Here is a 14,059-nt window from a genome sequence, read left to right as displayed (position 1 = left end):
ACACATATATATATCTATCATTATTTCAAGTGATAAATGTTTCCTAAATTGGACGTATGAAAGTACATAAACGAACGTGAGGCGAATCACCACAATGTCCTTCAGCAACTTTTTGAATAGATTCCCTTCGACTAACGACTGCGATGCAAACTCTTGTATATAATACCCAGCTGTTTATGAAGAGCATCATCGAAAATAATATTAAAGCGTGTGTTGGCCATCATCAACCGCTTCGTTTGAATGAATAAAGCTTTGCCATTTGGTCAAGCACGTCTACATCTACCTTACTTTTGTTATAAAAAGGTATGGTGTCAGGCTTCTTCTTGAGGCTATCTTCAGAAGAAACTTAAAAGAATTCTCTGTGGATTTCAAAACCACAGTTTCACCTGTTCTATTGCTTCTGGTAATTCCCTTCTGTCCTGACGAATTGTTCCCACTAAACTGCAGTTTTGTTTTGCTGCAAAGAAAGATCTAAGGAGGTCAGTTTTGTTTTGCTGCAAAGAAAGATCTAAGGAGGTGAGATGTCTCGTGTGAAATTGTAGTCTTTTTTCAACAGAGATGCCGTTAGTTTTAGCACTACGTTCGTAGGCACGCTAACATTGTTACTTCTTTCATATTTGTCCCAAATATGGAATTCCATTAAAAAAATATTTCTTTTCTACATTGGAAAGTATCCACAACATTCATTTGCCATAAATTGTAGGAATTTGCTTTGTGTACTCCTTTTACTCTTTTACTTGTTTCAGTCATTTGACTGCGGCCATGCAGGAGGACCGCCTTTAGTCGAAGAAATCGACACCCAGGACCTATTCTTTGTAAGCCCAGTACTTATTTTATCAGTCTCTTTTGCCAAACTGCTAAGTTACAGGGACGTAGATACACCACCATTGGTTGTCAAGTGATGTTGGGGGGGGACAGACACAGACACACAAACACACATAAATATATACATATATACGACGGGCTTCTTTCAGTTTCCGTCTACCAAATCCACTTACAAGGCTTTGGTGGGCCCGAGACTATAGCAGAAGACACTTGCCCAAGGTGCCACGCAGTGGGACTGAACCCGGAACCATGTGATTGGTAAGCAAGCTACTTACTACACGGCCACTCCTGCGCCTGTATGGCCTGTATGGCAATAATTGTTCATCAGCTGTCAAATATTCATTAGGAACACAGGCGTTTTGATAATTTTCAATAAATGGATTCTACGATAGCGATCCTAAGAAAACTCATCTTTCACCAAATTTCTTTTCCTCTCTCTTTTTTCATCGAAGAAGACGTCTCATAATTTCTAAAAATCGATTAAGAGGCATAGTGTTATTGAATAAAAAACATCTCCAAGAGGTGTTCCAAATACTTTTGACAGGTATGTTTCTTCCTCCAATAATACTACGAGCAATTACAAGACCTATATTTTTTTTTCAAATCATCAATTGCAGCCAGCCAGTCTATATTGTCCAACAAACTTTGGCCTTCAACAATGCGCCTTTGATTCATTTTAAGCATTGGTTCATTAAGTAAAATTCTAAAGAGGAAAGGGGTCTATCTTTCAATACTTGACTTGTAGCATATGCGGTAGAGACTGATCTAAATTTTAAAATATCGTGTTGCGGGAAACGACAACAAGCGCGTTGTGATGTGTCATCAAACTGCCAAGAGGAACCACCTTTGCTTTTCAAGAGTTTGCCACTTGTCAGTATTATTTGCTTGTTGTCTCTTGAGGTCTCTAATTGCTATATTTGTTAATTATAATTTAGATATGTACTTTTATTTAATTTTATAATCGTTATATGTGGACTAAAATCTAAAAGTATTAAGTGTGATTGTTTTGTAAAATAGTTTGTAACGTAAAATATTAGAGTATAGGTAGTGAAAAGATATTCTATAGTTTGTTAATGTTAATCTTAAATCTAAATTAATCTTCACAGATAAATACATTTTTCAATCTATTTGCTCTATTTTTTTTTTTTACCTTAGGTTTTTAACATGATAAATGTATTATAGGCACCTGGTCCTACTGTTTAAATTTCAAATTTAGTAAATGGAGTTTCTTCTATAAGAACAATCATGATTTTATTTCTTTCAGAAATATTACTTAATTCTATTTGATTATTTATTTAACTGTTATTGTTATTATCATTGAGCTGAGGAGTGACTATACTTTTAAATTGAATTGTTTTTCGATTAAATTTAAATTTAATTGTAATTCGAATTTAAATTATTGCCATGAAACATATGTAAACTTTTTACTTATAAATTGTTTATTCATTTTTGTAATTTTTGTGATCTAGTTATATGTTTTATAATATATTTTATTTTTTCTTTATGATTTGATTTATGCCTAACATTGTAACATATGCGGTAGAGACTGATCTAAATTTTAGGATATCGCGTTGCTGGAAACGACAACAAGCGCGTTGTGATGTGTCATCAAACTGCCAAGAGGAATCGCCTTTGCTTTTCAAGAGTTGGCCACTTGTCAGTATTATTTGCTTGTCTATTGTTTGGACTCTCATTACAAATGTTCGCTGATTCAACACCACTAGATTCAGATGACGAGTAAGATGGCACAGCTTCATCCTCATCATAACCTTCCTTTCGTAAAAATTCGTGATAATCATCAGAAAGCTCACCATCTGATAAATCAAAAAGAATACTTCTAAATTGCTCTAATATGTGTTCCACGTTGTTTTGCAATGTAAACTAATTGTGGGGTAAGTTAAGTTAAGTTAAGTTAATTTTTTGGCTCAAAAAGCAAAAAGTAAGGCCATGTAGGGGGACATACAAGGAGGGTGTTCATGCAAAGAGTTCAGGCCATTTGTGGTCAAGAGAGACTTTGAACCGAGAGGTCGTCGGCATCTTCACTATCTCGACCGGTAGCTTATTACATGGATCCACAACCCGGACGGAGAAAGCCCTTCTCCTTCGATTGAGATGAAATCGCCGCAGATAGAGCTTTTCGGAGTGACCCCGCAGCCGACGCTCTGGAACAGGAGTGAAGAACAGCTCTTTCGAGAGGTTACACTTTCCGCTTATGATGTTGTGAGCAAGAATGAGATCACCACGGCGTCGTCGTTTTTCTAGAGAATAAAGGTCAAGCGTCTTCAGCATTTCTTCATAAGACAAATTTAGATGTAAAATATTATTTAATGTAATTCTAGAACCTGAAAAGAAATAAAAACAAGTAATGAATATATTTCGATATAAAGATCGTAATATTTAGATATACATATATACACACACATACATACACACATACACACTCAAAGATTTTAAAATTCAATTTAGTATTAGATCAAATTTTATAATATAAATATATAATATACATAAATGAGAGAAAAACCAATATTATGCAATTGCAACAATGATGACATAAACCAAATCATAAAGAAAAAATATTAGTTAAAATATATTAGTTCATGATATATCTTCGGAGAAATAAATATACAATTTATTTAAGAAATAATAAGGTAATCTATATGATTATTGCTTGATAAATACGAAATTCTAATTTTTATTATTTGTTAATGATAATTTAGATACGTACATTTATTTAATTGTTCTTATTTTATAATTATTATAAGTGAACTTAAATCGAAAAATATTAGTTTGGTTACTTTGTGAATTAGATTGTAAATTTTTTAGTATAGTTAAAGTTTTTATTATATTCAGTACTACTCAATGTAATAATAATAATAATAATAATAATAATAATAATAATAATAATAATAATAATAATAATAATAATAATAAAAAATAAGTACTTTTTTCGCAAATTATTTTATAAACGATAAGTAATACGTATTTAATTTTGGATTTTTAAATTTTTCATTTCATAAATATTTTCGAATTGATAAGTATAATATTTATTTAAGAAATAATGGAGTAATTTATTTATGTTTATTGATTGGAAAAACATGGATTTCTAATTGCTATATTTGTTAATTATAATTTAGATACGTATTTTTATTTAATTTTATAATTTTATTATTCTATGATCATTATATGTGGACTAAAATCTAAAAGTATTAAGTGTGATTGTTTTGTAAAATAGTTTGTAACGTAAAATATTAGAGTATAGGTAGTGAAAAGATATTCTATAATTTGTTAATGTTATTCTTAAATCTAAATTAATCTTCACAGATAAATATATTTTTCTATCTATTTGCTCTATTTTTTTACCTTAGGTTTTTAACATGATAAATGTATTATAGGCACTTGGTCCTACTGTTTAAATTTCAAATTTAGTAACTGGAGTTTCATATATAAGAACAATCATGATTTTATTTCTTTAAGAAATATTGCTTAATTCTATTTGATTATTTATTTAACTATTATTGTTATTATTATTGAGCTGAGGAGTGACTATACCTTTGAATTGAATTTTTTTTCGATTAAATTTAAATTTAATTGTAATTCGAATTTAAATTATAACCATGAAACATATGTAAAAATTTTACTTATAAATTGTTTATTCATTTTTGTACTTTTTGTGATCTAGTTATATGTTTTATAATATTTTTTATTTTTCTTTATGATTTAGTTTATGTCTATCATTGTTTGAATTGCATAATAGTGGTTTTTCTCTAATTGATATATATATATATGTATGTATGTATGTATATACTTAATAACAGGGTTCAGCAAAGATTTTCTTTACCACATACCGAAGTTTAGAAATAGCAGCCAAAAATCATTGCTATTTCTTCTACTTTTAAAAGGGACTCCTAGAGAAACCAAAATACTTGAAAATAATTCACACAGGCAGAGAGTAAAGCAACGAAAATCAATCAATATTGGTCATCCATGGACGCGCGTTTCAAAATTAGGTTTTGCGCGCTTGTGTGTGTATGTGGTTGCATGTTCGAGAATGTGTATCGTATTTTAGGACGCAGACAACTATTTGCTGAGCTTCAAGATATTATTTGTAGTATTGTTTAAAAACCATGGGATGTTCTCCTTTTATTTCCTGCGGGATACTGTTACACAAAGCAGCGTCAATCGAGGTAACAAAGATGTTCCACAATGCTATTGTGATGTTAGCTCGAATTTTGTTGTTGGCTTACGGCATGAGAACTAAATTTACTTGCTCAAGATATAGCATGCATGACTGCCTTCGAGAGAATAGACTTTAAGGTTTTTAAAGAATTCCAGTGATGCAAGCCTGTTGTCTCATTATTGTTTTCATTTCATTTATTTTCTTATTTCTTTATCGCCCACAAGGGGCTAAACACAGAGGGCAATTGGCGGAATTTGAACTCAGAACGTAATGGCAGACGAAATAGCTATTTTTTTACTACCCACAAGAGGCTAAGCACAGAGAGGACAAACAAGGGCAGACAGACGGATTAAGTCGACTATATCGACCCCAGTGCGTAAATTGCACTTAATTTATCGACCCCGAAAGGATGAAAGGCAATGTTGACCTCGGCGGAATTTGAACTCAGAACGTAACGGCAGACGAATACCTATTTCTTTACTACCCACAAGAGGCTAAGCAAGAGAGACAAACAAGGCAGACAGACGGATTAAGTCGACTATATCGACCCCAGTGCGTAAATTACACTTAATTTATCGACCCCGAAAGGATGAAAGGCAATGTCGACCTCGGCTGAATTTGAACTCAGAACGTAACGGCAGACGAAATACCTATTTCTTTACTACCCACAAGGGGCTAAACACAGAGGGGACAAACAAGGACAGACAAACGGATTAAGTCGATTATATCGACTCCAGTACGTAAATTGCACTTAATTTATCGACCCCGAAAGGATGAAAGGCAATGTTGACCTCGGCGGAATTTGAACTCAGAACGTAACGGCAGACGAAATACCTATTTCTTTACTACCCACAAGAGGCTAAGCACTGAGAGGACAAACAAGGACAGACAAACGGATTAAGTCGATTATATCGACATCAATGCGTAACTGGTACTTAATTTATCGACCCCGAAGGATGAAAGGCAAAGTCGACCTTGGTGGAATTTGAACTCAGAACGTAATGGCAGACGAAATACCTATTTCTTTACTACCCACAAGGGCTAAACACAGAGAGGACAAACAAGGCAGACAGACGGATTAAGTCGACTATATCGACCCCAGTGCGTAAATTGCACTTAATTTATCGACCCCGAAAGGATGAAAGGCAAAGTCGACCTCGGCGGAATTTGAACTCAGAACGTAACGGCAGACGAAATACCTATTTCTTTACTACCCACAAGGGGCTAAACACAGAGAGGACAAACAAGGGCAGACAGACGGATTAAGTCGACTATATCGACCCCAGTGCGTAAATTGCACTTAATTTATCGACCCCGAAAGGATGAAAGGCAAAGTCGACCTCGTCGGAATTTGAACTCAGAACGTAACGGCAGACGAAATACCTATTTCTTTATAACCCACAAGAGGCTAAACACAGAGGGGACAAACAAGGAGAGACAAACGGATTAAGTCGATTATATCGACTCCAGTGCGTAAATTGCACTTAATTTATCGACCCCGAAAGTATGAAAGGCAATGTTGACCTCGGCGGAATTTGAACTCAGAACGTAACGGCAGACGAAATACCTATTTCTTTACTACCCACAAGAGGCTAAGCACAGAGAGGACAAACAAGGACAGACAAACGGATTAAGTCGATTATATCGACATCAATGCGTAACTGGTACTTAATTTATCGACCCCGAAGGATGAAAGGCAAAGTCGACCTTGGTGGAATTTGAACTCAGAACGTAATGGCAGACGAAATACCTATTTCTTTACTACCCACAAGGGGCTAAACACAGAGGGGACAAACAAGGCAGACAGACGGATTAAGTCGACTATATCGACCCCAGTGCGTAAATTGCACTTAATTTATCGACCCCGAAAGGATGAAAAGCAAAGTCGACCTCAGCGGAATTTGAACTCAGAACGTAACGGCAGACGAAATACCTATGTCTTTACTACCCACAAGGGGCTAAACACAGAGAGGACAAACAAGGGCAGACAGACGGATTAAGTCGACTATATCGACCCCAGTGCGTAAATTGCACTTAATTTATCGACCCCGAAGGATGAAAGGCAAAGTCGACCTCGGCGGAATTTGAACTCAGAACGTAACGGCAGACGAAATACGGCTACGCATTTCGCCCGGCGTGCTTACGATGCTCCCAGCTCGTTTCAATTTCGGCGTGTTTCAAGTCTCATAATGTTTTTCTTTGTGTGAGGGAATGGCAAATACCGGATGTATTCCAAGTGATGCTTAGCAAATGTAAAGAATGAAGGGGGACATCATGTCCAGATGACAAAAGCAAAGTTTGAAGGAAGGGAACAGAAGTAATTTCCTTTGATCTCGAGATAGAATCAAATAGGAAATGACAGTTACTAATCAAAGCTAATACAATGTTATCTATAAATCTCAAGTAATGCCCACAATGGAGTATTGTTTCCACCATGTTATTATGATGCATACTGACACTAGCTTATCCTATACTCTCTCTTTTACTCTTTTACTCTTTTACTTGTTTCAGTCATTTGACTGCGGCCATGCTGGAGCACCGCCTTTAGTCGAGCAAATCGACCACAGGACTTATTCATTGTAAGCCCAGTACTTATTCTATCGGGCTCCTTTTACCGAACCGCTAAGTTACGGGGACGTAAACACATCAGCATCGGTTGTCAAGCGATGTTGGGGGACAAACACAGACACACAAACATATATATATATATATATATACACACACACGCACACATATATATATATACATATATACGACGGGCTTCTTTCAGTTTCCGTCTACCAAATCCACTCACAAAGCATTGGTCGGCCCGACGCTATAGTAGAAGACACTTGCCCAAGGTGCCACGCAGTGGGACTGAACTCGGAACCATGTGGTTGGTAAGCAAGCAACTTACCACACTGCCACTCCTACGCCTATACTTACCACACAGCCACTCTACGCCTCAGCTCTCGAAATAGCCAATATGCTCACTCCTACGCTCTTGGCGATATCCTTCTAATATTCCTTCTATGTAACTGAAATTATTTTTAAATGTTGACTATTCAGAAGGCATGTTAGTCATGTAGATCTTTGAAAACCTACGAAGAATATAGGCTCAGCTCCATCCTGCAACAATATCCGCCTCGCACAAATATTTTGCAGAACAAAGTACACACACACACACACACACACACACAACACACACACACACACACCACACACACACTCACACACACACACACACACACACACACACACACTCAAGCACACACACATATATATATATATACATATATGCGAGGAGTGTATGAAAAGATTTGAGCCTCCAAGTCTTGTACCTTTATCGGAAATCTGGTACCGTGTTTTGTTTTTTGAGGCTCAAGACTTTTCATACGCACACACACACACACACACACATATATATATATATATATAAGGAGAGTTTACGAAAACAAACAAAATACGAAAACAGGTGGTGTGCAAAACAAACAGATGTATTAGTATAACGCTCAGGAATAGAAAAGCTCTTTTACGTTTCGAGCCTACGCTCTTCTACAGAAAGGGACACAGAAAAAACAAGGAGAGAAAAAAAGTGTGTAGTGGCTATATATATATATATATATATATAATATATATATATATATACACACACACATATATATATATATATGTACATATATATATATATATATATATATATATATATATATATATATATATATATATATATATATATATATATATATATATATATATATATACATATATATATATACATGTATATATATATATATGTATATATACATATATATAATTCTAACGCTACATATACATAAATGTAACGTATATATATCTCCATGTCATGATTCACCACTATACACGCACTCATACACACTCACACATACGTACGTGCGCGCACACATACAGCCATGAACACATACAGAGTTGTACAGTAAGTAGCACAAACATGGAGGTTAATTCATTGAGTGAAATTAAATATTCAAATTCCACAAATTGGTAGAGAAACAATTACCTATAGCAGTTCTCTTCCCTATTCTTCGTTACGTGTACACAGGTACTCACACATGGCTCATAAACCCCACATTCTAGCGTACACATCCTCTACTAAACATGCACTTACACACCGACAAGCTGACACCACCAGCTCCTACACATATCGTAGCTTACACATACGTCACACACCCTCACACACATTCATCTATACACCTATAAAGCTAGTATACACACACACACACACACACACCACACACACACACACACACACACACACATAAGGCGGCGAGCTGGCAGCATCGTTAGCACGCCGGGCGAAATGCTTAGCCGTATGTCGTCTGCCGCTACGCTCTGAGTTCAAATTCCGCCGAGGTCGACTTTACCTTTCATCCTTTCGACGTCGATTAAATAAGTACCAGTTACGCACTGGGGCCAATATAATCGACTTAATCCCTTTGTCTGTCCTTGTTTGCCCCCTCTATGTTTAGCCCCTTGTGGGTAGTAAAGAAATAGGTATTTCGCCTGCCGCTACGTTCTGAGTTCAAACTCTGCCTAGGTGGACTTTGCCTTTCATCCTTTCGGCGTCGATTAAATAAGTACCAGTTACGCACTGGGGCCAATGTAATCGACTTAATCCATTTGTCTGTTCTTGTTTGTCCCCTCTATGTTTAGCCCCTTGTCGGCAATAAAGAAATAAAAAACATTAGCACGCCGGGCGAAATGTATACAGCTAGTATACACACACACACACACACACACACACACACACACACACATAAGGCGGCAAGCTAGCAGAATCGTTAGCACGTCGGGCGAAATGCTTAGCGGTATTTCGTCTGCCGTTACGTTGTGAGTTCAAATTCCGCCGAGGTCGACTTTACCTTTCATCCTTTCGGGGTCGATAAATTAAGTACCAGTTAAGCACTGGGGTCGATATAATCGACTTAATACCTATGTCTGTCCATGTTTGTCCCCTCTATGTTTAGCCCCTTGTGGGTAATAAAGAAATAGGTATTTCGTCTGCCGCTACGTTCTGAGTTCAAATTCTGCCGAGGTCGACTTTGCTTTTCATCCTTTCGGCGTCGGTTAAATAAGTACTAGTTACGCACTGGGGTCGATACAATCGACTTAATCCGTTTGTCTGTCCTTGTTTGTCCTCTGTGTGTTTAGCCCCCTTGTGGATAGTAAAGAAACAGGTATACACACACATACACACATGTACATATACTGTCGTAGTCTATTTGACGATAGAATAGTACCAAACTTTAAAAAAGTACTGGGGTCGTTTCGTCCGCTAAGATTCTACAAGGCGGTGCTCCAGTTTGGCCGCAGTCTAATGACTAAGAAATAAAAATTAGAAAATATAAATTTGTACCAAATCTTACTCGAACCATCTAGATAATTTATCTCATTAACTTCTTTGCCACTCATGCTAGTCTCAAAACCCCTAGAGTGAGCTGTAAATAAAAATCATTCATTAAAAACTAAAATTTGGAACGAAAATATCATATGTACATCTATAACAGGCGCAAAGCTCTTTAATTCAACTTAATTTCTTCCTTTTCTATAAATTCCTAAGAAACGACAAATATGCAAAATAAATGAACAGCAATGACCCCAACGGAATTGCTTCTAACTTTTCTAAATACTTTACTAGCAAACGAAATATATTTGCAAATACTGATAGGGCACAGAAAGTGTGTGTATGGCCAGCTGGAGGAGATGTCCTCCTGGGGCTACAAACTACAGTAGCATCCACTCTTAGGGGTTAGCCATATTTATATGGCAAATATACGTCGCTATATATATTTCGTTTGCTTGTAAAGTATTTAGACAAGTTAGAAGCAATTCCGTTGCGGTCATTGCTGTCCATTTCTTTTGCATATTTGTCGTTTCTTAGGAAAATGACAAATATACGTCACGATGTGTTGTAGCTACTGTTTATAACTCGCTCTGAGATTTATTATTGAAATATATATTATATTATATTATATTATATCGTATCATATTATATTATACTAACTTTATTAACTCTTTTAGATTATCTTCTTTATTTACTAGTAAACATATTTTATCGTATATTTATGTAAATTTAAAACAGTTGTGGCCAAACTAATGCCCGCGGAACTTTCGGAATGGCACGTCCAACAAGAAATTACTTACTTTTTAGTAGTGTGACTCGCCTGATGATGATCCTTATATCCTTCTCTAGAAAGTTTTCTGATACCTGGTTTAAACTAAATCGATGAAGTTGGATATTTATATTTTTCTACCAGAACTAAATAGAAATGAGTATATATTGCAGAAAAGTTATGCGTATGCATCGTCCTAGTTGGGTTCATATCCCTAAATTTATCCAAATATTTCATGTACAACGTAAGATGAAGAATGAATGAAGTCCGTTAAGTTTGTGAATATCTTTACGATATCTAACAAAAACTGCTCTAATCATATTTAACTCATCGTTACCAAATCCTATCTTTCTTGCTTCTTTTCTCCGGTTCTAAATCTAATGGAAACCACTATTTACTGTATTTTATTGCATAAGTTTTGTAGAATTTATATGATTATGATATTATAACATTAATTATGATCACGACGGTAAGGTTTCTTTCCTTGATTTTATTGAAACGTTTACGTCTGGTTTTCATTCTCACTAAAATATGTTTCAAGAAAAGGCATTAATATCGCCGAGAAAAACATAAATATCACATCCTTTTATTCTCTAGATTTCTGAAATGTCACACATTATATCTTCTTAAAGATTTCTATTTTTCATTATATCTAAGTCCAGTGCAATGACACCCAAGGAGATTGCGTCGCAGATGATAAGAGAGGAGAAGATTCCTGTAAAAGTACATGTTTCAGAAATCTTGGTAAGTGTATAAGTATCAATCGTATTTTAATATCAATTAATATAACAGAATGCAGCTCTTATTCTCATATTTTGTATCATTCATCATCCTTTAACAGTTTAGTAATCCTTTGATAGAATGTGATATTCTGTGGTATACTGTGTGTTTTTGCTGTGCGCGCTGTTATATATAATTACGTTTTTTATGTATAATTACGTGTATGTTCATATATATATATATATACATACATATATATATATATATATATATATATATAGGCGCAGAAGTGGCTGTGTGGTAAGTAGCTTGCTAACCAACCACATGGTTCCGGGTTCAGTCCCACTGCGTGGCATCTTGGGCACGTGTCTTCTGCTATAGCCCCGGGCCGACCAATTCCTTGTGAGTGGATTTGGTAGACGGAAACTGAAAGAAGCCTGTCGTATATATGTATATATATATATGTATGTGTGTGTTTGTGTGTCTGTGTTTGTCCCCCTAGCATTGCTTGACAACCGATGCTGGTGTGTTTACGTCCCCGTCTCTTAGCGGTTCGGCAAGAGACCGATAGAATAAGTACTAAGCTTACAAAGAATAAGTCCCGGGGTCGATTTGCTCGAGTAAAGGCGGTGCTCCAGCATGGCTGCAGTCAAAATGACTGAAACAAGTAAAAGAGATATATATACACTGGTTATAATTCTGTAAATTGTCATCAGTGTAAAAACAAGGGAGAACCACGATGTGTCCTTTTCAGAAGAAGCCAGGGAGTTATGTGGAGTATATCATAAGGAAAAATACATATTAATTGGTAACTATTATCTAATTTTAAGCAGAAGACATTTGGAAAGTTTTTTTTATTGGTCACACATTTCTACAAAATGTAACTCTTTTACTCTTTTACTTGTTTCAGTCATTTTGACTGCGGCCATGCCGGAGCACCGCCTTTAGTTGAGCAAATCGACCCCGGGACTTATTCTTTGTAAGCCCAGTACTTATTCTATCGTTCTCTTTTGCCGAACCGCTTAGTGACGGGGACGTAAACACACCAGCATCGGTTGTCAAGCAATGCTAGGGGAACAAACACAGTCACAGAAACACACACATACATATATATGTACATATATACGACAGGCTTCTTTCAGTTTCCGTCTACCAAATCCACTCACAAGGCATTGGTGGGCCCGGGGCTATAGCAGAAGACACTTGCCCAAGATGCCACGCAGTGGGACTGAACCCGGAACCATGTGGTTGGTTAGCAAGTTACTTACCACACAGCCACTCCTGCGCCTTTCAAAAATCGGAAATAAATTTTATAATAATTCTACTTGTCATTCCGTTACTTAGCTTGTCGGTAACGCTTTCATGTGATTAGAGAAAAAAAAGGGAGAAAGAAAAGAGTGAGAGATAAAAAGAGGGAGAGAAGCATCTGTGACGTGAGGTAGAGAGAATGTAAATGTAACGTTTTCATGTAATTAGTTGAAGGGAAAGAGAGGAAAAAGAAAACGATGAAAGAAAAAGAGGATAAAATGAAGAATGAGACAGAAAGAGGGAGAAAAATGACGGAGAGAGAAAAAAGGAACAGAGAAGTGTCAATGACGTGAGGTAGGGTGAATATAATATTTATTACGTGGTTGAAAAAGTTAGTGGAAGAGAGTGAGGATATAGAAGAGGAGAGTTAAAAATATAATTTTAGCAGAGGGGGGATGTTCTGATGATGAGGTCAAAGAAATGAACAGAGAGAGGGGGAGGGAGAGAGGAGGAAAAGAGATAGGAAGAGAAAGATGGTGGTAGTGATGGTGTTAGAGGTGGCACTGGGGATTGGATAATGAAAAGTGTATTTTTTTAATTGAAAATTTTTATATCATCTATCACTTAACGCATGCGCATATGTGAAATCCCGTGAAATATTCTCGCAGATATATGGAATTTAACTAAAGCTTTATCATATGTAAGGGATATGTTTTTTGTTTGTTTGTTTATTGGAAAGATGAAAGAATAAGTGGATATTTATTTCATGCTATTTTATGAGTACGTGTATTAAGTCTATAAAATTGTGCATAAAGTATGTGAAGTGTGTATATATATATATATTATATATATATATATATATATATAATATATATATATATATACATATATATATATAGACAACATATTCATATTTCAAAATAGTGTACATTTAAGCAAAAAAGAAAACTAGCCTTTAATA

The 14,059-nt window shown here is 35.7% G+C and overlaps 1 protein-coding gene across 2 annotated transcripts in view; it reads left to right on the top strand.

Moving 5' to 3' along the window:
• LOC115209969 (protein draper-like) overlaps positions 1-14,059 on the top strand; it is a 51,823-nt gene that overhangs the window by 1,768 nt on the left and 35,996 nt on the right. For both annotated transcript variants that reach the window (XM_029778619.2, XM_029778620.2), the window contains exon 2: positions 11,788-11,874. In XM_029778619.2, coding sequence (XP_029634479.1) covers positions 11,788-11,874 — 87 coding nt within the window. The remainder of the gene's footprint in view (positions 1-11,787; positions 11,875-14,059) is intronic.

Source organism: Octopus sinensis, linkage group LG3, assembly GCF_006345805.1.
Source record: "Octopus sinensis linkage group LG3, ASM634580v1, whole genome shotgun sequence".
Lineage (NCBI taxonomy): Eukaryota > Metazoa > Mollusca > Cephalopoda > Octopoda > Octopodidae > Octopus > Octopus sinensis.
This window is presented reverse-complemented; position numbering and strand designations above follow the sequence as displayed.